Below are 20,408 nucleotides of genomic sequence, written 5' to 3'. Positions count from 1 at the left end.
TTGTTACCCATTTTGCTTCGGTTGTCACAGGTCTGCTATACGTTGGCCCACCAAACTGAATACAACACACAAGCCTTATTTTGTGGCCTGTTAGACCCTTATAGATCTCCTTTTTTGCTGCTTGTTGGCACTGTTGGCAACAATCTCTACTCAGCCATGAAGCTCACTGGGTGGGCCTTGGGCCAGTCAATGCCTTTCAGCCTACTGTCACAGGGTTGTTGTGAGGATAAAATGGGGAAGGGGAGAAGAACTATGAGCTCCTGGGGGGGGAAAGGTGGGACATAATGCAACAACAATAACATTAACAGGGGTGGGGGAAGCTGGCAGGTCAGGCATTCAGAAGGCCCAATGTGGTGGACTCTATTCAACATGATGGTTCACAAACAATATAGGCATCAGGTAACCTAATAATGAAGATAAATGGACCTGCCTTTCACGGAGTCAGAGCAGTGGCCCATTGTACAGAGCAGTCTTCTGTGACTAGGAACAACTTTCCAGGGTCTCATGAAGAGCCATTTCTTAGCTCCAAGATCCTTTAACTTGGAAATGTCAGCAATGACACCTGGGACTTGGTTCATTTAAAGTATTTGATCCACCATGAAACTGGGGCTTCATACCTGACAATGTAGGCCTGTTTGTGATCAACTGAGATAGTGCCAAAATAATTTTCAAGAAACGAGATCCTAGCTGCTAGCCTGTATCAAAAGAAACCAGTTACTCTTTGAGGACACACCATGTTTGCCATGCTGTTACAGAGGACTGATTCACATAATGCATTTGTAGCTGTTTTAATCTCAGTCTGACTCTATACATGGTAATAAAACTTTTGTGCATTTGGACCATAAAAACAGATTAGGGATCTGCACAATGTTTGGAGAGTTGTGTAATTCACACACACTAAGTATGCAGGTGATATCGCATGCTTGAATTGAGTTCACAGATTAGAGCTAGCTTTTGAATTGAGCTAATCTTTGTCCCTTCAAATGTTGCTGGACTACAACTCCCATCATCCCTGACCACTTGCCAAGGCCTCGTGGGTGTTGGAGGGCCACAGATTGGCTGCCCCTCTATTAGATAAACAGCTGTTCAGGGGTATAATTCAGACCCCGCTCTTCCCTGCAACTGGTAGGTGCAATTGTAACAAATCTGAAAGGGCATTGTAAAGATTGACACAGAGCATTTTTATTGAATGGAAAAATGTCTTGTACTTTTGTAGTTCTAGTGAGCCTTCCTGATGGTAGGGGTGGGGTGGCTGTGCTGCGGGATTTGACATCTTTCCGCAGGGCCTGCAAGACGGAGCTGTTCCGCCTGGTCTTCGGCTTAGATTCACTCTGACCCCTTATATGGGATTTGGTATATAAATTTTCCCTTGGCTTTTTTGCTGGCCCATGTAGGACCAGCATGGATAGCTGGCAGAGTGAATATCTGATCTTTCCTCCCTTTATGGTCTTGATTTATGGGCTACTACTAAAATGAGGCTGTATTTTAAGCCATATTTTAATTAACTGTTTGTTTGTTGTTGTTTTCTATTATGTTTTATTGTAATTTATATTTGGTGTTAGCCGCCCTGAGCCTGGCCCTGGCCAGGGAGAGTGGGGTATAAATAATTTTTAAAAATATTATTATTATTATTATTATCTGCCTGGCTGAGTTGCTGCAGCACACGAGGAGGTGAGGTCATTGCAAATGTGCTGGTGGAGCCAATCCAGTACTCCCGCCAGCACATTTGCACTGCACTGCTCTGCCCTTGCCACCGATGCATCGCCTCCATTCTGGGATGCTGCAGTGACTCAGCAAGATGGGAGGTCAGGTAAACAGGGCAGCCCCACCACATTATCAGCTGCTGGTGGTAGTCTAGCAAACAAACACCCTCTAAGGTTTCTTGTAACATTTTTAAAGACCTATTAGCATAAATGACCCTTTGGATTCTTCCAGATATGGATAGGATTTTACGTTTGTTTTGCTTCAACTCATTTGCGATAAGAGTTCCAAGTGCGAACGTTGGGAAAAATATATTTATTTCTACATAGAAAATAGTCTTCCTTCCTTCTGACAACAGTGCACAAAGACTCACGCTAAAGAAAGTAATTCTTGAATAATTATAAGAGTACAAAACCCTTTCACTTCCAGCCACCCTCTTAGGCTGAATCCCAGCTGTTTCCCATCAGCTTCATAATACAAGGCTGCTGCAAGAGCCAACAGGCCAAGGACACTTCTCCCCTGCTACAAACCTCCATCTGGCTATGATTTAAATGAAAGAACAAAAATCCAAATGTAAAATACTCTTTTAATTACTAAATTAAGACGGTTAAACATTTTTAAAAATGTAAACTTGCAAATAAAAACAACAACAAAATGTAATTAAGACTAAAATTATTTTTTTAAAAAAAACTTAAAAGAGACATAGAAAGGATGTGGCTTTTTTGTTTCTTTTTGGTTAAAGGTAAGAAAAGAAGGTATCCAAGGCTGATACAGACAACTGAAAAAGTAATACTTGCGTGTATCCCTCCATTCCCTCCCCGTTTCCCCATAAAAGAAGTGCATAGTAATTCCACTGAAACACTTGCAGACATATTGAAAGTAATTTCATCAGCAGTACAGGACATTTAAAACACCTACTTTACGATGGGTTATGGTATGTGAAAAAGGTACTCTAGCGGATGCCTGATGAATGGTTAAGCATGGGGACATGATTAAAATGCTATGAGGTTGAGACTATTTGCATGTGGTTGCAATGTTTATTAATTTTTTTAAAAAATCAGAAAATGTTCAGTATACATATTTTGATACAGGAAAGTACTTGCAGTTTCAGTCTTCCAGTCTGAACAGGTAATGGCGCATTTTCTTGCTTTAATAAGTTTGTTATTAAATTTTGATCACAAATTCAAACCACGCAGTTGGCAAAAGTTGCTGGAAATGCTGCACATGATTTCTGAAAGATCAAAAGTTACAACGACCTACAGGTACATAGTCAAACCCAAAAGTGCAATCCAATTTAAAAAGTCATGCTTGGCAAAAGCCAAAAATTCAGTCACTGGCTTTCAGAATCTTCACCAGTGTTTCATGTCTACAAGGAAATTAGTCTTTTTCTGGGTGCTTCAGCATTATGGCTAATCCGTTTCTGAAATGAGTTTCCTCTGCAGTAGCACCCACAACTATATATACAAGTATGTATATATTTTACATATATCTTATATATAAAAGCAAAAAAGGAAAAGGAAAAAACCCAACCAACCAAACGAAACCAAAATCCCCAAACACTGGTCCTGATTTTATTTTGTTAGAACGTGAAAAAATGTAGACAAAAAGAGGCCACTTTTGGAAAATAATACTTTAGTTGAATCAGGAGAAGACTAGTTAAAATCACATAACTTTGCATTATTATTATTTTTTAAAAAAGGAAAGCACTAGGATGTTATTGGCACTGAATTACTATTTACACTGAACAAAGATTTTGCAGTTTACATAACATCAAAACAATGCAGTTTCTGAGTCTCTGATGAAGAACAAAATCAAGTGTTCACTTTTCTGTTCATAGAAGACATTCAGATCTTTACGGCAGGTTAGGTCTGGGAATTCTCAGCTTCTGGCTCCAGTGCTTTTTGGTGCTCTAAGATGCAGCCTTTGGAAGTAGCTAGTCAGCCTTTGTAAGCTGCAGTCGGAACACCTGATAACTGTAGTCTGCACAGACCAGAAAAATTACAGGTTGTCACCTGGCTGGTACTGGGGTTCAGTTGCAGTAAAGTAGTCTTCAAGGAAACCCTGCAAGTACTCAAATGTTGGGCGCTCTTCTGGGTCTTTCTTCCAGCAGTGGATCATGAGCTCATGTAGGGAGATGGGGCAATCCTGAGGGCATGGCATCCTATAGCCCCGTTCTACCTGCTCCAGGACTTCACGGTTATTCATACCTGCAAAAACAACAACAGAGAGATGTACTGAAAATGAATTTTGTTTGGGGAAAAAGCAATAGGGCTGGGCATATTTCCCTTAACAACCATCATCTTGTCAGGACTCCAGTAGCAGATACCAAGATGAAGTATTTATCACACATTATCATTATGGTCAGTGGCTTCAACGTGCCAGAACTATCAAACAGAATAGCAAATTCAGTATTTGGAGTGCCCAGAAGTAGTTTGTGGATGAACAATACTTAAATCTGCATTTGATGGCACCTAAATTATATAGGTGCATCAAAATTGTGATTCAGAAAAGGTGTTGTCAGGTGTCTGCTGCAAACACATGAAGAGCACAGCGGGGCATGCACCCAAACCCTTCTCTCAGTGTCCCCATCTCTTTAGGGAGTACAAAGTTCTGGAGGGGATTTCCTGTGGGTCTGCAGAACACATGCAGAAGCGCCCCACCCCCATGGTTGGGAACCCTTACTGAACAGGGTTCTTGATTGTGGGAAGGCTTCTATGTGTGCTTAGCCAGACACACTTAGAAATCCCCCTTCAGATCTTCCTACTCGACGTGAGAAGTTCAGGGGTGGAGATGATAAGGCTAGGGATGGAGCCAGCCCACGTACCCACATGTCCCCTATGTGATCTGAGCAGAGTTCAGATAATGCCCAAACAGGGCTACTGACACCATACAATTGAGAGAAATGGCCTCTCGACCATGGCAAGGATTTGAAGCGCAGTGCATATGCGGAGGAGATCTCTGTGTGCAGATAGAATTTCATATTGTTTTTGCTGCCTGAAATGAGGTGGGGGGTTTTTTGGTGGTGCTCTGCCATGCACACGTATAATTTTTTGGGATCCAAGCATTAAAGCCACAGATTTCACCCAACTCACATAAGTGTCTGAAATCATTTTCAGCATGGTTTCTTATTTCCTTACCTGGATATGGCACTCTCCCTTTTGTTACTAGCTCTGTCAGCAATATTCCAAAGGACCAGACGTCTGATTTTATTGTAAACCTTCCATACAATGCAGCCTCAGGGGCAGTCCATTTTATTGGAAACTTTGCACCTAGGAGAGAACAAAGCAGCTGCCGTTGAGGTATCAGTGGCTGGTAGGAGGTCACTTCATTTCTTTACTTGGGGAAATAATTCAAAGCTTCTTTCTACTTAATATCAACTTCAGGCCACAACATTCTTTTTTTCTTTTATTTCTCATATTTACAACATGATGCTTCTGGGTATATTTGCATATAAATGACAGCGATTTGTGTGTGTGTGTAATAATCAGAAATTAGGGTGCATTTGGCACCATCAAAATCTATCTGTTCTTATTGCAAAATCTAGAAGCATAATTATTTCGAACATGATGCTCGCATATGGAAAGGCACCTAAGTATCATGAAAGGTTTCTAGAGAAGTGAGGAACCTCCCATCACTCTCAAACACATGCCTGTAACACGCATCTAAACACCCATCTTCTCTCTTCCCCTTTTCCTCTCTTCTCCCCAGCTATTAGCATGTCAGATTCAAGGTTTTACTACTTGTGTATTAAACCCTATGTGGTTCCTGACCAGGGTATCTGAGAAGCCACCTCTCCCTCTACTTTCACCCTGGTCTCTTGAGATCAGTGGATGAAGATTTGTTGATACTGCAGCATGCCATGGTGGTGAAGCATGCTGTCACTTGAGCACATGATTTTATCACTGTTTGACCAGTTCTCCAGAATTCTTATCCCCTGCAAGTGAAGCAAGCCCCAATATTTTATACGGGGGGGGGGGGATTCTTTTCTCCCAAAGCTTCATGAATTAGCCCATTTTATTTCTGTAGTTTTTAATTTTTATTGGCTTAATGTTTTCAATATTGTTTTATGGTTTGTATTATATTTTCTGTTTTTCTACCATAGTAGCATGCTGCAATGAAAGGGTTAAACCTTTCCTCCCCAAGTGTCAACCCCCCTGGAAATCCTGCTCCTTCCATCCAGCATTGCAGTTAGACCCTTGGGGGGGGGGAGTGGAGTCTCATTTATGTAAAACTAGCTTATCTCCCCCCCCCCCCAAATAAAATCAAGATTAAAAAAATATACATAATTACATATGAAAATGCAGGCATTTTGTGTAGGTGTGTCATGAACAGGGATAGATGGATCAGTCTATTTATTATTAATTAAATCTGTATACCAACCTTCCAGTCTATGTCAATTTCAAGTGTGTTCATTCCACTATAATATGTTAGGGTTGCCATATTTCAAACAGTGAGAAAACAGACAGAAAAGTTGAGCTTTTTTGGGGTTGGGTTGCCATACGTCCACCGCCATAAAAACTGCTTCTGGCTGCAGTCTTCCAAATATGTCTGGGAAATTCTGGACGTATGGCAACTCTATGATATTTTTAAAAAACATGATCTGCATGGAAATTGGTACTGAAGTTGTATCTTATCATGCATTCTACGATTCTATGTTTCTAAATGAATGTTGCCCTTAAATACGCATTTCAAAGATGTTTTGGTGAAGGGCAAAATCCAAATGATAGTTACATTCCAATCCACACGTAAGTCTGGGAGGACTAGATCCAGTCAGTTCACCAAGGAATTCACAGAAACTTAATTTGTCAAGCACCTGTAGATCATGACCTGGCCACTCATTCATAGTGATCAAGACTTGCAGCCAGACTTGCAACACTATGCAGGGAAGAGTGAGAAGGCAGTAACAGCTTTTGTTGCATGCCAGGGAAACCACATGTCAGTGCATCCCCGTCCGTTGCTTCCACATGATTGATAGGAAATAAATAAGGCCTATTTTGCTCTTATAAATAGTCAGCGTAAATGTTAGAAAAACACTGAAAAATCAGACTCAACGAATAGTACCACATCTTATAAGACCACTGGAAATGGGTATCAACACCATCTGCTTCCTTTTAGCAATTTATTCAGGGATTCATAGGAGCACTTTTTAGAGAGTGGAAGAGGCAGGAAGTCAGTTCTATTAATGTCAAGTACACAAACTATCAGGTGGCAAGAGGAAAAAAATGAAAGCCAAGTGTATTTGACATGCAACCTTCAACGCTTAACAGAAACAAGCGCTTCCTGTCTCCAAAAGCAATTGCCAGCCTGTATCATACTTTCCCAGCCAGTCTTCTGTTCCTGTGTGCCAGAGACACCATAGGAACAGTAGCTGGCTAGATAAACACGACAATCCCCCAGCTGCATCCCTCTGGAAAATCTATGTGAGAGGGTCGTGGGGGAAAACATACAAAAACAGCTATTGCTTCAAAGTGTTACTATGCCATCAACAGCCCCTCTGGAGTTAAGCAATGTTCGGCAAGGGGAAATCTATACAATACCGTATTTAAAAGCTTGCTTGAAAAATTATTTTAAATAATAAGGGAGAAATTCCAGACAGACAGTGATCTGAGTTACAGGCTCTAGAATGCCTTTAGAGAAGTCATTGCCAATAGGTCTGCATTAATTCATGTAACTCAGGCTGATTATAGAATTTCCTCTTGCAGAATGTATATGCAGAAGAATCTACAGAAGAATCTGCCAGTGTATTACAATCAACATTCATTTAATTCTGCATTTTTATATAGAGCATACATTTTTTGGGGAACTATTAGCAAAGCAGTTTGCTTACTGTGGGCCCAGACAATGATATTAAGTTTGCCCTTTAAGAGAAGATGCTAATGCTTTTCACAAAAGCAAGGTCACTAATGGAGGCTCTCCTCCACAGAGAGGGCCTTTTAAGAACATATGATAATCCCTGCTGCCAAAGGCCCATCCAGTCTAGCATTCTGTTCTCAATGGTATTTACAGTGGTGAAGCCCTGTGGATGGAAATCTCTCACTAGGGAAATGTGCTTGGCTTACATGTTTTTGGTGCCCAGTAAGACCTGTGTTCTCTTGGGCTTTTATTTTTTTTCATTTTCAGACTGTTTTATTTACTACTTTTAATCCGCTGAGGGTTTTTAACTGTGAATTTGTTTTATTTTAGTTTTTGCTCTACTCTATTGATTTTACTGTAGCTTGCATGTCCTTATGTACTGCACTGGCAATTATACTGGATAGTATTCAAATAGTTATGATAAAGTCAAAGTAGCATAGTTTAAGTATGCTATGAATTAAAGCATGGTACACATTGTGAAGTAAATTCACTTCATCCAATAAAATATTTAGAAACTAACAAGGAAATTGGAGAAGGAACTAGCAAACCACTCCAGTATTTTGCCAAGAAAATACCATGGACATAAAAAAGGAGAAGCTTTGAGAAGGCATGCTCTGGTTCATGGGGTCATGGAGAGTCGAACACGACTAAGACGACTAAACAACAACAACAACAACAACAAGGAAATAATTGGTTTGCATGATTCATTTTTACATGATCATGCTACAACCAGAATGTCTTACTATTACATTTAGTTTTCCTTGGGATGATAAATTTCAAGATATGCTGGCTGCACTAATCCATAAGAGAAAAAGTACTATATGGACTGATCCATATATGGGCTGATCCATATATATGGAATGAAGAATTTACAGAACATTTTCTTCCAAAATGTTCTTAACAGTACACTAAGGAAATAATATTCTACTTTAGTTATAGCTGTTGTTCCCTTCGACAGGGTTTCATCCATTGGTTGCTTAAGCTCACACAGCTGATCTTTCTCTCTGTAGGGTCAAAATCATCCTGAACAATAGGAGCTATTCTGTATGGGCCTGTATGGGTCTGCAGTGCAGGGGATGAATTGCCTAAATTTGGGATATTCCCCTTTGCACTGCAGCCCCATATTAAACAGCCCTCATGATTTAGGCACCCAACTGATGTGAGATGGTTTTGGGGGTACAGAGAGCTGTGGTGGAGAGGCGCCAGAAAATAAAGATCATGTGCACAAGTTGCTGCCTCCTTGAGCAGCCATCTAACACAAGCCATAGTTTATGCTGTTGTATGGTACTGAGTTTAGGGCAGTCATAGGCAACTTTGGCCCTCCAGATGTTTTGGGACTACAACTCCCATGATCCCTAGCTATCAGGACCAGTGGTCAGGGATGATGGGAACTGTAGCCCCAAAACATCTGGAGGGCCGAGGTTGCCTATGCCTGGTTTAGGGTCTGTTTCATTTTCCCTTACACTCAGCAATAGAATCCCATTCCTCTTTGTCTTTCAGAAATTCTTATTGAAAACCGCTGGTCAAATTGGCCAAAGAGGTCATATATTATACAATTACACTTACATTTCCCATGTATTGGAACTGATAAACAGTTTCATAATTCCCTTTCTGTACTTGTGAATTGAACATTGATTCACATTTCCTTTTCACTAGATGAGTAGGAAGAAGACCCATCAAGATTTTGGCATGTTTTTCTATCAATCACCTTTGAAAGCTACAGTAAAAGTTATAGTGACTACTTATCCTACCTTGTCTGGCTGTGTATTCATTGTCTTCAATTAATCTTGCTAGTCCAAAATCAGCAATCTTGCATATTAGACCATTTCCCACCAGGATGTTTGCAGAACGCAGGTCTCTGTGTATGTAATTCATTCGCTCAATGTAAGCCATTCCTGCAGCAACCTGTTGGATTTACAATACACTCTACTTAATAAAGAACACAGAACCTTGACATGAGTACATTGTACTAAGCACATACTCAAAATTTACCTGTGCTGCCATATCCACTAGGTTTGGCAATTTCAGAGCTCTTCCTTCTCCATCTTTTAAGAAATCTAGCAAACTTCCTGCAATGCAATACAAAAAGAAGAAGAAGAAGAAGAGTTTAAAGAGGTTTAGGTACTCAGTGCTGGACAACACACAGACACCAATGTTTCTGATTGAATGTAATGATACTTTTTTTTTTTTTTTTTAAAAGTGTAGGTCATACAATGTATTGAAGATTTCAGGTAAGATAACCAGATGGAATTTACAAAGTTACAGAATCTGAAATGGTAGATTAATTCAAGTGAACTACAACCCTACTTTCATACTTCAAACCTATTACCAGATTTTCTAACACCTAACTATCCCAGCCTAAAAATCTCCTGATGTATATTATTATTATGATGACACCAGCATAAGATTATTGTGCTGTCATAGTTGCCTGTACGCTCCATCTTAAACATTTATGGGCATATATTCATGAAAAGGATTCATGAGAATCCTTCCAAAAATATTATTGTAGAAGTTACTATATGCCTTGTTTGGACTGGCCATTATGCCTTGCTCACACCTTTTTTCCCTTAATACCATTCATTAATTTACATTTTAATATACAGTGAAAGATACATAGTTGCATATAGAGATAGATGGGCAAACAAATGTTGAAAGTGTGATGTCTTGCTGTTTTGACACTTGGCTGGGACTGGGCTTTGAGATTTCTTTACTTGGAGTGCCTGGGTTCTAGCAAGTGAAATTCATTTTGAGCAACGTAGAAATGTGCATCTTGAGAAACTGTTATAATTTTAATTAACCTGGCTTGTGTGCCACACCAAACCAAACTATGTCTTCGCATGGACATGCAAGTGTGTGGACTCTGGGAAAGGCGACTGTAGCTCCTTTGCACCTTTCCAGTTCTGCTTCTGTGCTGCACTCTGCAAAGCCATGGCTTGACTTTGTGTGCAGTAAGAACCTGGGGTTCTGATTTAGATCTCTCTAGATTAACCATGAGCTGTAACCAAAATTTAGCCTATGGTTTACTGTTTGTGGTTTGTCTGGGAGAGCTAAATCCCATCCTGGGTCTGAACAACATGTTAAATCAGACGATGGCTTAGCTCAGCACAGAAGCAAACTTTTTGGGAAGGGGAAAAGTGGCCATGACCTCCTCTCTGGGAAACTACATACTTGGTTTGTGCTAAGCCATGGTGCAAAGCAGGCCAATATATCATGTCACCAGGATGTATGTGCTTTTCATTAACTATCACCAAAGTTACCTCTCAGAAGCAAATGGAATATCTAGCAAGTGTATTCAGTAAACTATGTTTCTGGATGTAGAATACAAGACAAGAATGCTTAACAAGATATAGTTCTTTTATCCCTAAATGTAAATGCAGCGGGAAGTGTAAAACAGCTTAATAAAGCCCCCTTTGCCGAAACAAAATAGAAGGGAAAACAGTGTTTTACTCTGAATTTACAACTTTTAGTTATCAGTTTGCATGAAATCAGAGCAAACCCAACAAAGAGCGAGTCTTTAACAAGATCAACCAATTACTTTGTATGAATATTTTTTTAAAGGTAAAAGATGCCAGTGCCCATGCATGGCTAACTCATCATTAATATGAGTTCTCACCACCCTAACAATACCTTTCAGAGGCCTTCTATGCAGGTAATGTATTTAGAAGGTCAGTTCAGAATGCTTCGTTAAGCATTCCCTGATGGAGAAGTGGCTAGATCGCACAACAATGCCTGAGCTCAGCAAATCCATGGAGCCACAATTGCCTTAGGAAGTGGAAATCAATAACCCTTTCCATTTAAGAGAGAATAAGATGGAGTAATATATAAAAATTTAAAGATACAGTGTTAAGGGAAAATTGCCTGGTATGGATTGCAGAGCAGCTAGGAAAAGCAAGATGGGAAAGAAAGAAATGGACCATTTTTCAACACTGAAATGCAAAAAGGGTTAAGTAGTTGTGATAATATAACCAATCTTAAAAAGGGATTTCTATTCTTTGTTATTCTGTAAAAAGAATGTAGCACAGAGGCAAGGGTTAATCTTTTGTGCCCTGAACCATAACTTACAGAATCATTCATGTCTTCAAAAACAATAGTAATATCTAAAGTGCTAGATTTTGCAAAATTCTTTTTAAAAATGGTTTCTGTCCTAAACAAACAAACAAAAGCAGATGTTCATCTCTATGATAACATGGTTGCTAGGAAATGCTCAGAGCAGTCTGAGAAGGGATGCGGAAAACAATCTGACAACAAAGTGAAAACACAATTAAAAATGCATAAAAGTATGTTTCCTTTCTAGCACTTAAAAATAGCAACTTAAAACTCTTTGCTAGATTGTCACCCACAATCAAGTGGGCATAGAAAAATATGCATGCAAATAATTATATAGAGAGAGATGGAGGGGTTTTGACAGGGAGATTTTGTGCAGTCCTCACTGTACAGCAGAAGCAACAGGGGCAGGAAGACAGAGGCAGTTTTAATGCTCTGGGACCAGAAAGGTTATAGTGAAGCAACACATTCTGTCCAAGAAAACATTGCCATTTGTGAAACAAATGCCCTTTCATGTGAATTTATATTGTGTGTACCTACATAATTTATTTTATGCTGCCTTGTGGGGAATAGTACTATTTTAGCGTTTTGGGTAAATACATGATTTAATTAAAGTTGATTAAATTAATTTCAACATGTTGTTCAATAGGGCTTCATGTGTATATGATGAGGGATTCAAGATTGTTAACAACAACCCTCATTCACTCACGCAGGTAACCCTGGTGTGTTCTGGTCAAGACTATCAGGCTGAATTCTAATCCCCACTTAACTTGGCACCCACAAAATATATAATTCTGACATGGAGTAAATGGCAACTTTTATACCCTCCAATTAATGAAAGGCTGTTTTCTTTACTCATTAAGAGTTTAATTAATGAGTAATCAATTCATTTGACACTCAAAGAAACCAGAGGCCATGTTTATACTATACAACTAGTCAACGCAATAATAATTAAAGGAGGCATTTTCCATTACTGCTTCAACAATGCAATGGGAAACAGTGGGGAAACATGTAATGTAGAGGCTCAGGTATAACATGCTGATGGCAGGTCAAATCCTCCTTAAACTGTCCTGTGAGCAAGCAGAGGATAGCAATGAAAGGCAGCAAGCAGAGAGTAGTGCTGTGAAATGCCAGAGACAGCATACTCACCAAGACATGAACTTCATCTGGGGGAATAGGCTTTGAGCAAGACATTCTTTTTTCAACAATATGGTGTAGTCAAACCTTGGTTCTCAAACGGCTCCATTTTCGAATGTTTCAGCTCCTGAACGCCGAAAACCCGGAAGTAAATGCTCCGGTTTCTGAACGTTTTTTGGAAGCCGAACGTCCGACGTGGCTTCTGCTTGAGTGCAAGAAGCTCTTGCAACCAACTGGAAGCCGCATCTTGGCTGTCGAATGTTTCGGAAGTCGAATGGTCTTCCGGAATGGATTACATTCAACAACCGAGGTTTGACTGTATCAGACTACAGCCAGGGAGACTCTAGTTTAAACAATCATTTATTCAATGAAGCTCAGTCAATGTGTGGCCTTAGTACAGCCAATCTGACCTATTTCACAGGATTGTAACGGGATAAAATATGGCTGAGGAGAACTTATTTATGAATTGCCTTTTACAGCAGTCTCAAGGCAACATGAAAAGAGCTAAAATAGATTTTAAAACAGAAAAAAAGAAAATGACTGTAAATGAAATATAGGCTTAAAAACAGCACAAAATTAACATATAAGGCAGAGATCTTTTTATCCAGCTGAAAAAGCTTGCCAAAAACAAAAAAAAATCTTCAGTTGTTTCTGTTGTATCTCAACTGGGATGCTGCTTCATAAAACAGGAACAGCCATACTGAAAGCCCTGCTTTGAGTCTTGATAGTTTTGAGACCTGAAGCAGAAACTCTCCTGCAGTATGCAGTGACCTACTGAAATGTAAGGGTTAGACAGGGTGGTCTGTCAAGTAATCTGGTTCCTCTAACAGCAGAACTGGATTGAGGAGCACCACTGGAATATGCACATGCTCCTTCAGGGAGAATGCAATCACATCCAGGACAGGCAATTTACTGACTTCTCAAACCTTCCACCAGAGCTTCCATCTTGCCAGAATACAGGCTCATTTTATTAGCCTTCATTCAGCCCAACACTGCATCCAGACACTGGTCCAGGGCCTGCTCACCCATTCCCAGTTGAGATGTTATAGAGAAAGCTAGATATAATCAGGGTACTAAAGGCACCTTGCTTCAAATCGTCTAAAACTCACTCTCAATGGCCTGTGATACCATACAGCTCTAGTGTCAGGTCTCTGGGAAACACTCTGCCAAAATCACATTCCCTGGAGTTAAGATGAGAAACGCTGTGGAACAGTGTTCCAATATGCATCTCTCATACAGTCCAGGTTACCATGATTAACGGTATCAAAAGCTGATGGGTGATCCACCAGGAGTTGCACTTCCAGTGTTCCTCTCTTGATAAAGGGTGATCAAGGCTGATTCAGTCCCAAACGCAGCTGTGAACCCAGATTGGAATGAGACTAGAAAACCAGTTTCCTCCAATGATGCTGGCAATGGCACCATCACAACCATCTTGTAGACCTTGCCTAAAAAGAGGTATTTGTGACTAGGCGGTAGTCGTTAAAACACCAACAGGTCTAGGGTCCCCTCCCCTGAAGTGACCATGCTACTGCCTCTTTCAAGGTGCCAAGCACCACCTCTTCCCACAAAGATGTGTTCATCACACTCTGGATCCACCCAGTCTTGTGTACATTATCACCTTTTGTCACTATCACCTTCAGCTCCTTGGAGAGAGAAAAAATGCAATAAAGAACAATTACTTCAAATGGGTAGCTTTAAAAATAATGGGAAAGCAAATGGTTGAAGGTGATGCTAATTTGCATTAATCAAGCTAGAGAGTAATTCCTGACTCATATCTACAAGCAGCACGGTGTTAACCTACCTTTGCTCATATATTCTGTGACGATGTAGATAGGTTCTTCGGACACCACAGCATACAGCTGGACCAGTTTGTCATGTTTTAGCTTTTTCATGATCTGAGCCTCCTCCAGGAATGATTCTGGGGACATTGTGCCAGGCTTCAGAGTCTTTATTGCCACTTTAGTATTTCCATTCCAAGTACCTACAAAACACCCACAAATGCTGTCAGCAGAAAAATCCAGTATCCGCAGAACTCACAAGACTCTACTTGCAGTAGGTAAACAAAGAACAGAAGTAGCAAAGATCAGTAAGTGAGACATCTAAGAAGCAGTGGACATTAATGAGGCTGTGCATTTTTGGGTTGCCAGTTACTGTAATCTAGATCTATACACTGTAGTGGCCAAAGGGATGAATACCCATATGCTAAGCTAGTTTTAACTTCTCTGTTATAAACGAAGTGACCAAGGACAAGCCATTGATCTTAGGCTAATCTACTTCATGCTGTTATTGCACAGCTGAGACACAGCCCTGAGCAACTTGGAATAAATTTTTCTGCCTCTATTATTAAAAGAGGCCATAATTTTTGAGCTCCTTACACAAATCAGCAGAAGTCTAATTTAGTTGACTAGTGCAGATTGATATTTCAGTGCTAAAATTAGTTCCATTTATTTGAGGGAATTCAATATAAAAAGACTTCCTAATGGAAGAAGAAGAATATATATATATAGCTTTGGCCAAAACAGCACATCACATAGTGTTTTTTATTTAAAATAAAACACAGAGCTAAGGAATTTATTCACTCTTAGTTCTGCATTGAACCAACAATGGTGAGTGTGTTAATGCAGGAATTCACACATTAGCTCAATACTTTTTTGGTAATATTTTATCTGTTTATTGCCAAAGGCTGTTCACTATCTATAGATTCCGCCTGCCCTGAAATGAGAGGCACTTATTTTGATCCAGAAGAGAAAGCTGGATCATAAAGGGGCTATGCTGACATGTCTATAGATGTTAATACACACAAGCAACTTGTTCTCACGTATTCTGCAGAATAGGTAGTCTTCATGCAACTTCATGCAACCCAGGGTTGCTTAGCTACTTATTTGTAACCAGTTTGATAGGAACTGAGGCAGTAGTTACTGGCAAGGCATCATAACTATTTGACCTCCTGTCACTGGTGTCACTGTGGCTTATCGGCAGGGAGAGACGTGAGGTGGTAGCAAGGTCCATGTGGTGCAAATGCATGGGCAGAACCATGGGCAGAACCAATCTCCTGCTCCTACCAGTGTGTTTACTGAGCTCATTGCCATCTCACCCCTCCTCCCCAGCAGGTTGCAGCAATGCAGGTGACAGGTCAGGTAAGCAAAGATGTCCTACCTCACTGACTCTACAGGAGAGAGTGAAGGTTTTTTCCTCACTACTATGAAGTCTCCTAATGTAGTGCTTTACTATTCCCCATTGACATGTGGTAGCCATACACATATATGTGGAAAAGTGAACTTGGGGACAACTCTTTGGCGAGCTTCAACCTGCCCAGTGCTGCCTGACCCTGGTTACCCTGAAATCTGGAGCAGGTTTTCTCCCTTTTCTAATGTATTTCAAATTATAGGTCATTTACTTTGTTTCATAGAACTCAATAGGAACTATTGACAAACTAGTCAGTACATATTTGCATAGCCCCAATCTTGATTTCATTTCTGGAAATGTTGAAACTTAGGAACTGGTACAAAGGGCTGTATTCAACCAAATACAAATGATATGCACTGTATTATCTGCCTGCAGTGCTAGAATAAATTTCTGCAATGTCAGTGTTGCAGTTTGTGACACTGCACAAAGGCAGTACTTGGTGTGGTCTGCTCAAAGCCCATGTGGACTTGCATAGCTAGCAAGTTGACAGACTAGGCATCAAGAGACCATATTAAAAATTTAGATTTAGGTGTCACTAACTTTAGATGTAGGTGTTAGATTTATTTCACTTGGTTTAATGATAGCTTTCTGATTTTGAAACGCACAGGTTTTTTTATGACGGCTTTAAAGTTATCTATCCCAAACAGAACAGTTTCCACTGCCTTACCACTCCACACTTCAGCGAAACAGCCCTGACCCAGCTTCTTTTCCAGAAACAATGAATCTCGTGCCACTTCCCATGCATCCTTAGCCAATCCGACAGTTTGTGGAGTGCAATTCGATGCAATCACAGTTAAGTTAAAACATAAACCATCAGCTTTTTCTACAGGAAAGGAAATTAATAAAAGAAATACTTATAATCCACACAGTTATTACATGCACAGAGAAAGATGGAAGGTGGTTTTGTCCTTCAGTGCCCATGCTCACTTAATTTCGAGGTAGAAGGCTCATCACAACCTTTACATAATTAACAGATTAGAGTGCGTGAGGCTTGATTCTTAAGCTGAAGGTAGTTTGTCAAACCTGACATATAGAGCCAGGAGAGCATATGAGATCATCTTTCTTTCTTTCTTCTTCTTCTTCATCATCTATAAATTACTCAGTGCTCAGAATGAAAGGTTTTCAAAGTCAGAAGCATGTTATCCTAAGTAATCGAAGACACCTGCTCTTTGATGTTGCTGGTCACGGCTCATTTTGCTTCCACATTCCATCTTCCATACTTGCCCCCAAAAGTTGGGAGACTATGGGATATATATATAGATATGTATTTTCTCTGCATACCCATCCATACTTCCCCAAACTGCCCATTTCCCAGTCTCTTGATCAACTGTAGTGACTCTCGTGGAATTTCCCAGACATCTTTGGTTTTGACAGACAGATCAGTAAGCCTTGGCATTCCTTTATGACAAGGGACTACTAAGCGGCAGCAAAGACCTGCAGCTCTCTCTGATGAAGCAGAAGTGAAGCAGAGGGAAAAGAAAAGAGTAACAAACATGAAACATACACAGGAAGCAAGAAAAACAATGCTAGTAAACAAGTTACATCATTTGTTAGTAGCATTCTCCCCCAAAAGCTTGAAGATAAACAAACTGTACACTTAAAACATTCACTTTTGAAATATTCACTCAAGGGCATTTATTAATCCCATTATTTGTTTGGCATAAGGAGTGGATAAATCATCTCTTAGTTTCTTCCTATTATTGCAACATTCTGCATTTATGGGCGACTGGCATAATGTAGTTCAAAATATTCATTTAATACTGTCTGACTTGATAAATTATTTATTCGTTAAATTTTCAAATTATTTAACAAGTTAAAAAAACAAAGCAGCACATAAAATGAAAATCCTCACACCTCAGTCTAAGTTTATTACCTTTATGAGAATCTCACTTTTTATAATAAAAAGTGTTTTAAGTTACAAATTGTGGTTTCCATTAAAAGAAGAAGCACATGCTGATGAGATTTGTGTTTCTTCTCCCCACCCCAAGCCAAGGAGGCCATGAATGGATGCCATACATGTTACATCATTTTGTATTTTAATGTCACCATGAATGTATTTTCACAGTAATGTTGATCTTTAAAATGGTTGGCATGACAAAAGTCTGCAGAATTCTTTGAGCTACAAGGAAGCATGTGGGGCAGGTGGGGCTGGGAAAATAACTTTAGCTTAGCAAGTCCACACAAATGTGTGAGCTCCTGAAGATGAGCTTGCAGCCACTTTGCCCTGTCCTGATTCTAAAACTTGGCATAGCAGCAAAAGGGACCAGGGAGGAGAAAATGGCTGGGAGCTCCCTTCCAGGAACCTGCATGTTCAGGCAGTCTCACCAAACCATGGTTTGGCTTAGCATACCCCACAAATCAGCTCCCTGTCTGTACACAATCACAGATGGACTGATTGTAAAGTTATCACCCCAGTAAGCTAAGCTAAGCTAAGCTAAGCTAAGCTAAGCTAAGCTAAAGGACCCCTGGATGGTTAAGTCCAGTCAAAGGCGACTATGGGGCTGCGGCACTCATGCTTTTCAGGCCAAGGGAGCTGGCTTTTGTCCACAGACAGCTTTCCAGGTCATGTGGTCAGCATGACTAAACCGCTTCTGGTGCATGGAGGACCATGACAGAAGCCAGAGCACACGGAAACGCTGTTCACCTTCCCGCCGCAGCGGTACCTATTTATCTACTTGCACGGGCGTGCTTTCGAACTGCTAGGTTGGCAGGAGCTGGGACAGAGCAATGGGAGCTCACCCCGTCGTGCAGATTCAAACCCCCAACCTTCCAATCAGCAAGCCCAAGAGGCTCAGTGGTTTAGATCACAGCACTACCCACTCTCAGTACTACCTACCCCAACTGCTTCCTTGTAGTGTTACTTTTTATTATTTTTTGCTTCTTTCTTACAATGTGTTAAGAGGTTCCAAGTCAGGAATTAACACAAGTAGTGAGGACAAATATTGAAAGGCAGGAAAAGGACATTTAAACTGTAGGATTGTTAAAATAACAGCTATTTGATGGGCTGCAGTATCTTCTGGGTGGCTTTATCTAAGATATAAATGCAGTAGTGGCTACTGGATTATCCACTACTGGGTAAATATATATGATTTACTTGTCATAATTGGTGCTTTAGGAATAAGGGACATGGGGAAACAAATGCCCAGAAGCAAGTTTGTGGTGCCTTGTTTTTATTTTTAAAAAAGCTGGCATTGATTTAAAACTAATATGGCCCAAAATGATCTAAGCCCCAACTATGTGAAAGAAGGCCTTCTCTCATACCAAATTGCTACAGTTTTAAGATCAGTAGGATAAGCACTGCTTGTGGTCCCAAAGCACAATGAGATTCATGGGGCAGGAGTTTGTGAGTAGACTTTCTCTATAGGGACCCTCAGCTGTTGCGGCTGGTGCTATCTGTAATTGAAGCCTGCATTTTGTTTTATGCTGTTTTAATTTTATTGCTTAATTCTTGCTTAGGTTTGTATATGTCTGCCCTGGGACCTGGTTGAAGAGCAGATTATAAATAAATGATAAATAAACGTTTTTCTTTTCACCCATGAGTGCAGAAATACATGGGTATCAGACAAAATCAATTAATGGCTATTAATACAATCAAGTTTGTTCTTTGGAGCTGATAGGTACATGTTATACCTCTATCATAATACACAGGAGCCTGACTTGAGAGTTTGTAAATCTTTTAAATGGGGTTTTCTGAAATAAACATGGAGCAGATGCAGCAAACTTTTGCAGGTAAGGAGAAGAAAAGGGAGAAATGGTGGATGGGGTGAAAGAGCTAGGGGAAACCAATTAATAGACAATTCAGGGTGGTGTAGTGCCAGAATATGTGTGGAGGATCTTGCAACTTGTTTATGAGCTAGCTCAAATCTAGGCACAAGAATTTTCAAAACTGCTTTCCTAACACTATCAGAATTTGCAACATGGCCAATTATGTTCCCAATGGAAACAAAACCATAGCTTGAGGCCGAGGTTTTTTGTTTCTTTGTGAATTTCATTTGTTTGTGACCTTCATAGCAGAAGGCCGGGGGGGGGGGGATGTAGTCTAAAAGAGGAAGGAGTACTGGGACAGAACACATAGCTAGGAGCTGTAGAGGAAAAGAGCTGACAGCCATATCTGGCAGTGGCTGGTGAGGTGGAGTAGAAAGCAAAAAATGGCTGCCACTGACAGGGAGGGGAGGCCTGCACCCTTATGAGTGGGCAGCAGAGACAGGCAGTGGCTCATGCAGCACCCATGCAGATACACTGCTGGCAAATGTAACTGACCACACCCAAAGAGAGAGATGCTGACCATTCATCAGCAGCACACCTGCACACCACAGGGAGAAGCTTCTCCCTGCTTCAAATACCCTCAAGCAGGCCCACCTTTTAGTTTAAGCAGCTTCCCAGGATAGAAGAAGGAATTTCAATAGATGTGGCTTGCATGACCATCTGTATCTGCTGAAATTCCTTCTTCTACACATGTATTAAAAGTTTAAGAAGCCCTGTACTTA

General features: G+C 40.4%; 1 protein-coding gene across 13 annotated transcripts in view; it reads right to left on the bottom strand.

The window, feature by feature from the left end:
• Positions 1-2,267: 2,267 nt before the first annotated feature.
• Positions 2,268-20,408, bottom strand: part of FYN (FYN proto-oncogene, Src family tyrosine kinase) — a 112,967-nt gene continuing 94,826 nt past the window's right edge. For 11 of the 13 annotated variants that reach the window (XM_077926079.1, XM_077926082.1, XM_028723197.2 and 8 more), the window contains 6 exons: positions 17,203-17,367; positions 14,537-14,716; positions 9,547-9,623; positions 9,306-9,459; positions 4,839-4,970; positions 2,268-3,908 (listed from right to left, as the gene is read on the bottom strand). In XM_077926079.1, the coding sequence (XP_077782205.1) occupies positions 3,700-3,908; positions 4,839-4,970; positions 9,306-9,459; positions 9,547-9,623; positions 14,537-14,716; positions 17,203-17,367 (917 nt within the window). In that variant the 3' untranslated portion in view covers positions 2,268-3,699. Of the gene's footprint in view, positions 3,909-4,838; positions 4,971-9,305; positions 9,460-9,546; positions 9,624-14,536; positions 14,717-16,588; positions 16,745-17,202; positions 17,368-20,408 lie in introns of all 13 variants that reach the window. The other 2 variants (XM_077926084.1, XM_077926085.1) reach the window with 2 other exon arrangements.

The sequence above is a fragment of the Podarcis muralis genome, chromosome 3 (genome assembly GCF_964188315.1).
Source record: "Podarcis muralis chromosome 3, rPodMur119.hap1.1, whole genome shotgun sequence".
NCBI classification, from domain to species: domain Eukaryota; kingdom Metazoa; phylum Chordata; class Lepidosauria; order Squamata; family Lacertidae; genus Podarcis; species Podarcis muralis.
This window is presented reverse-complemented; position numbering and strand designations above follow the sequence as displayed.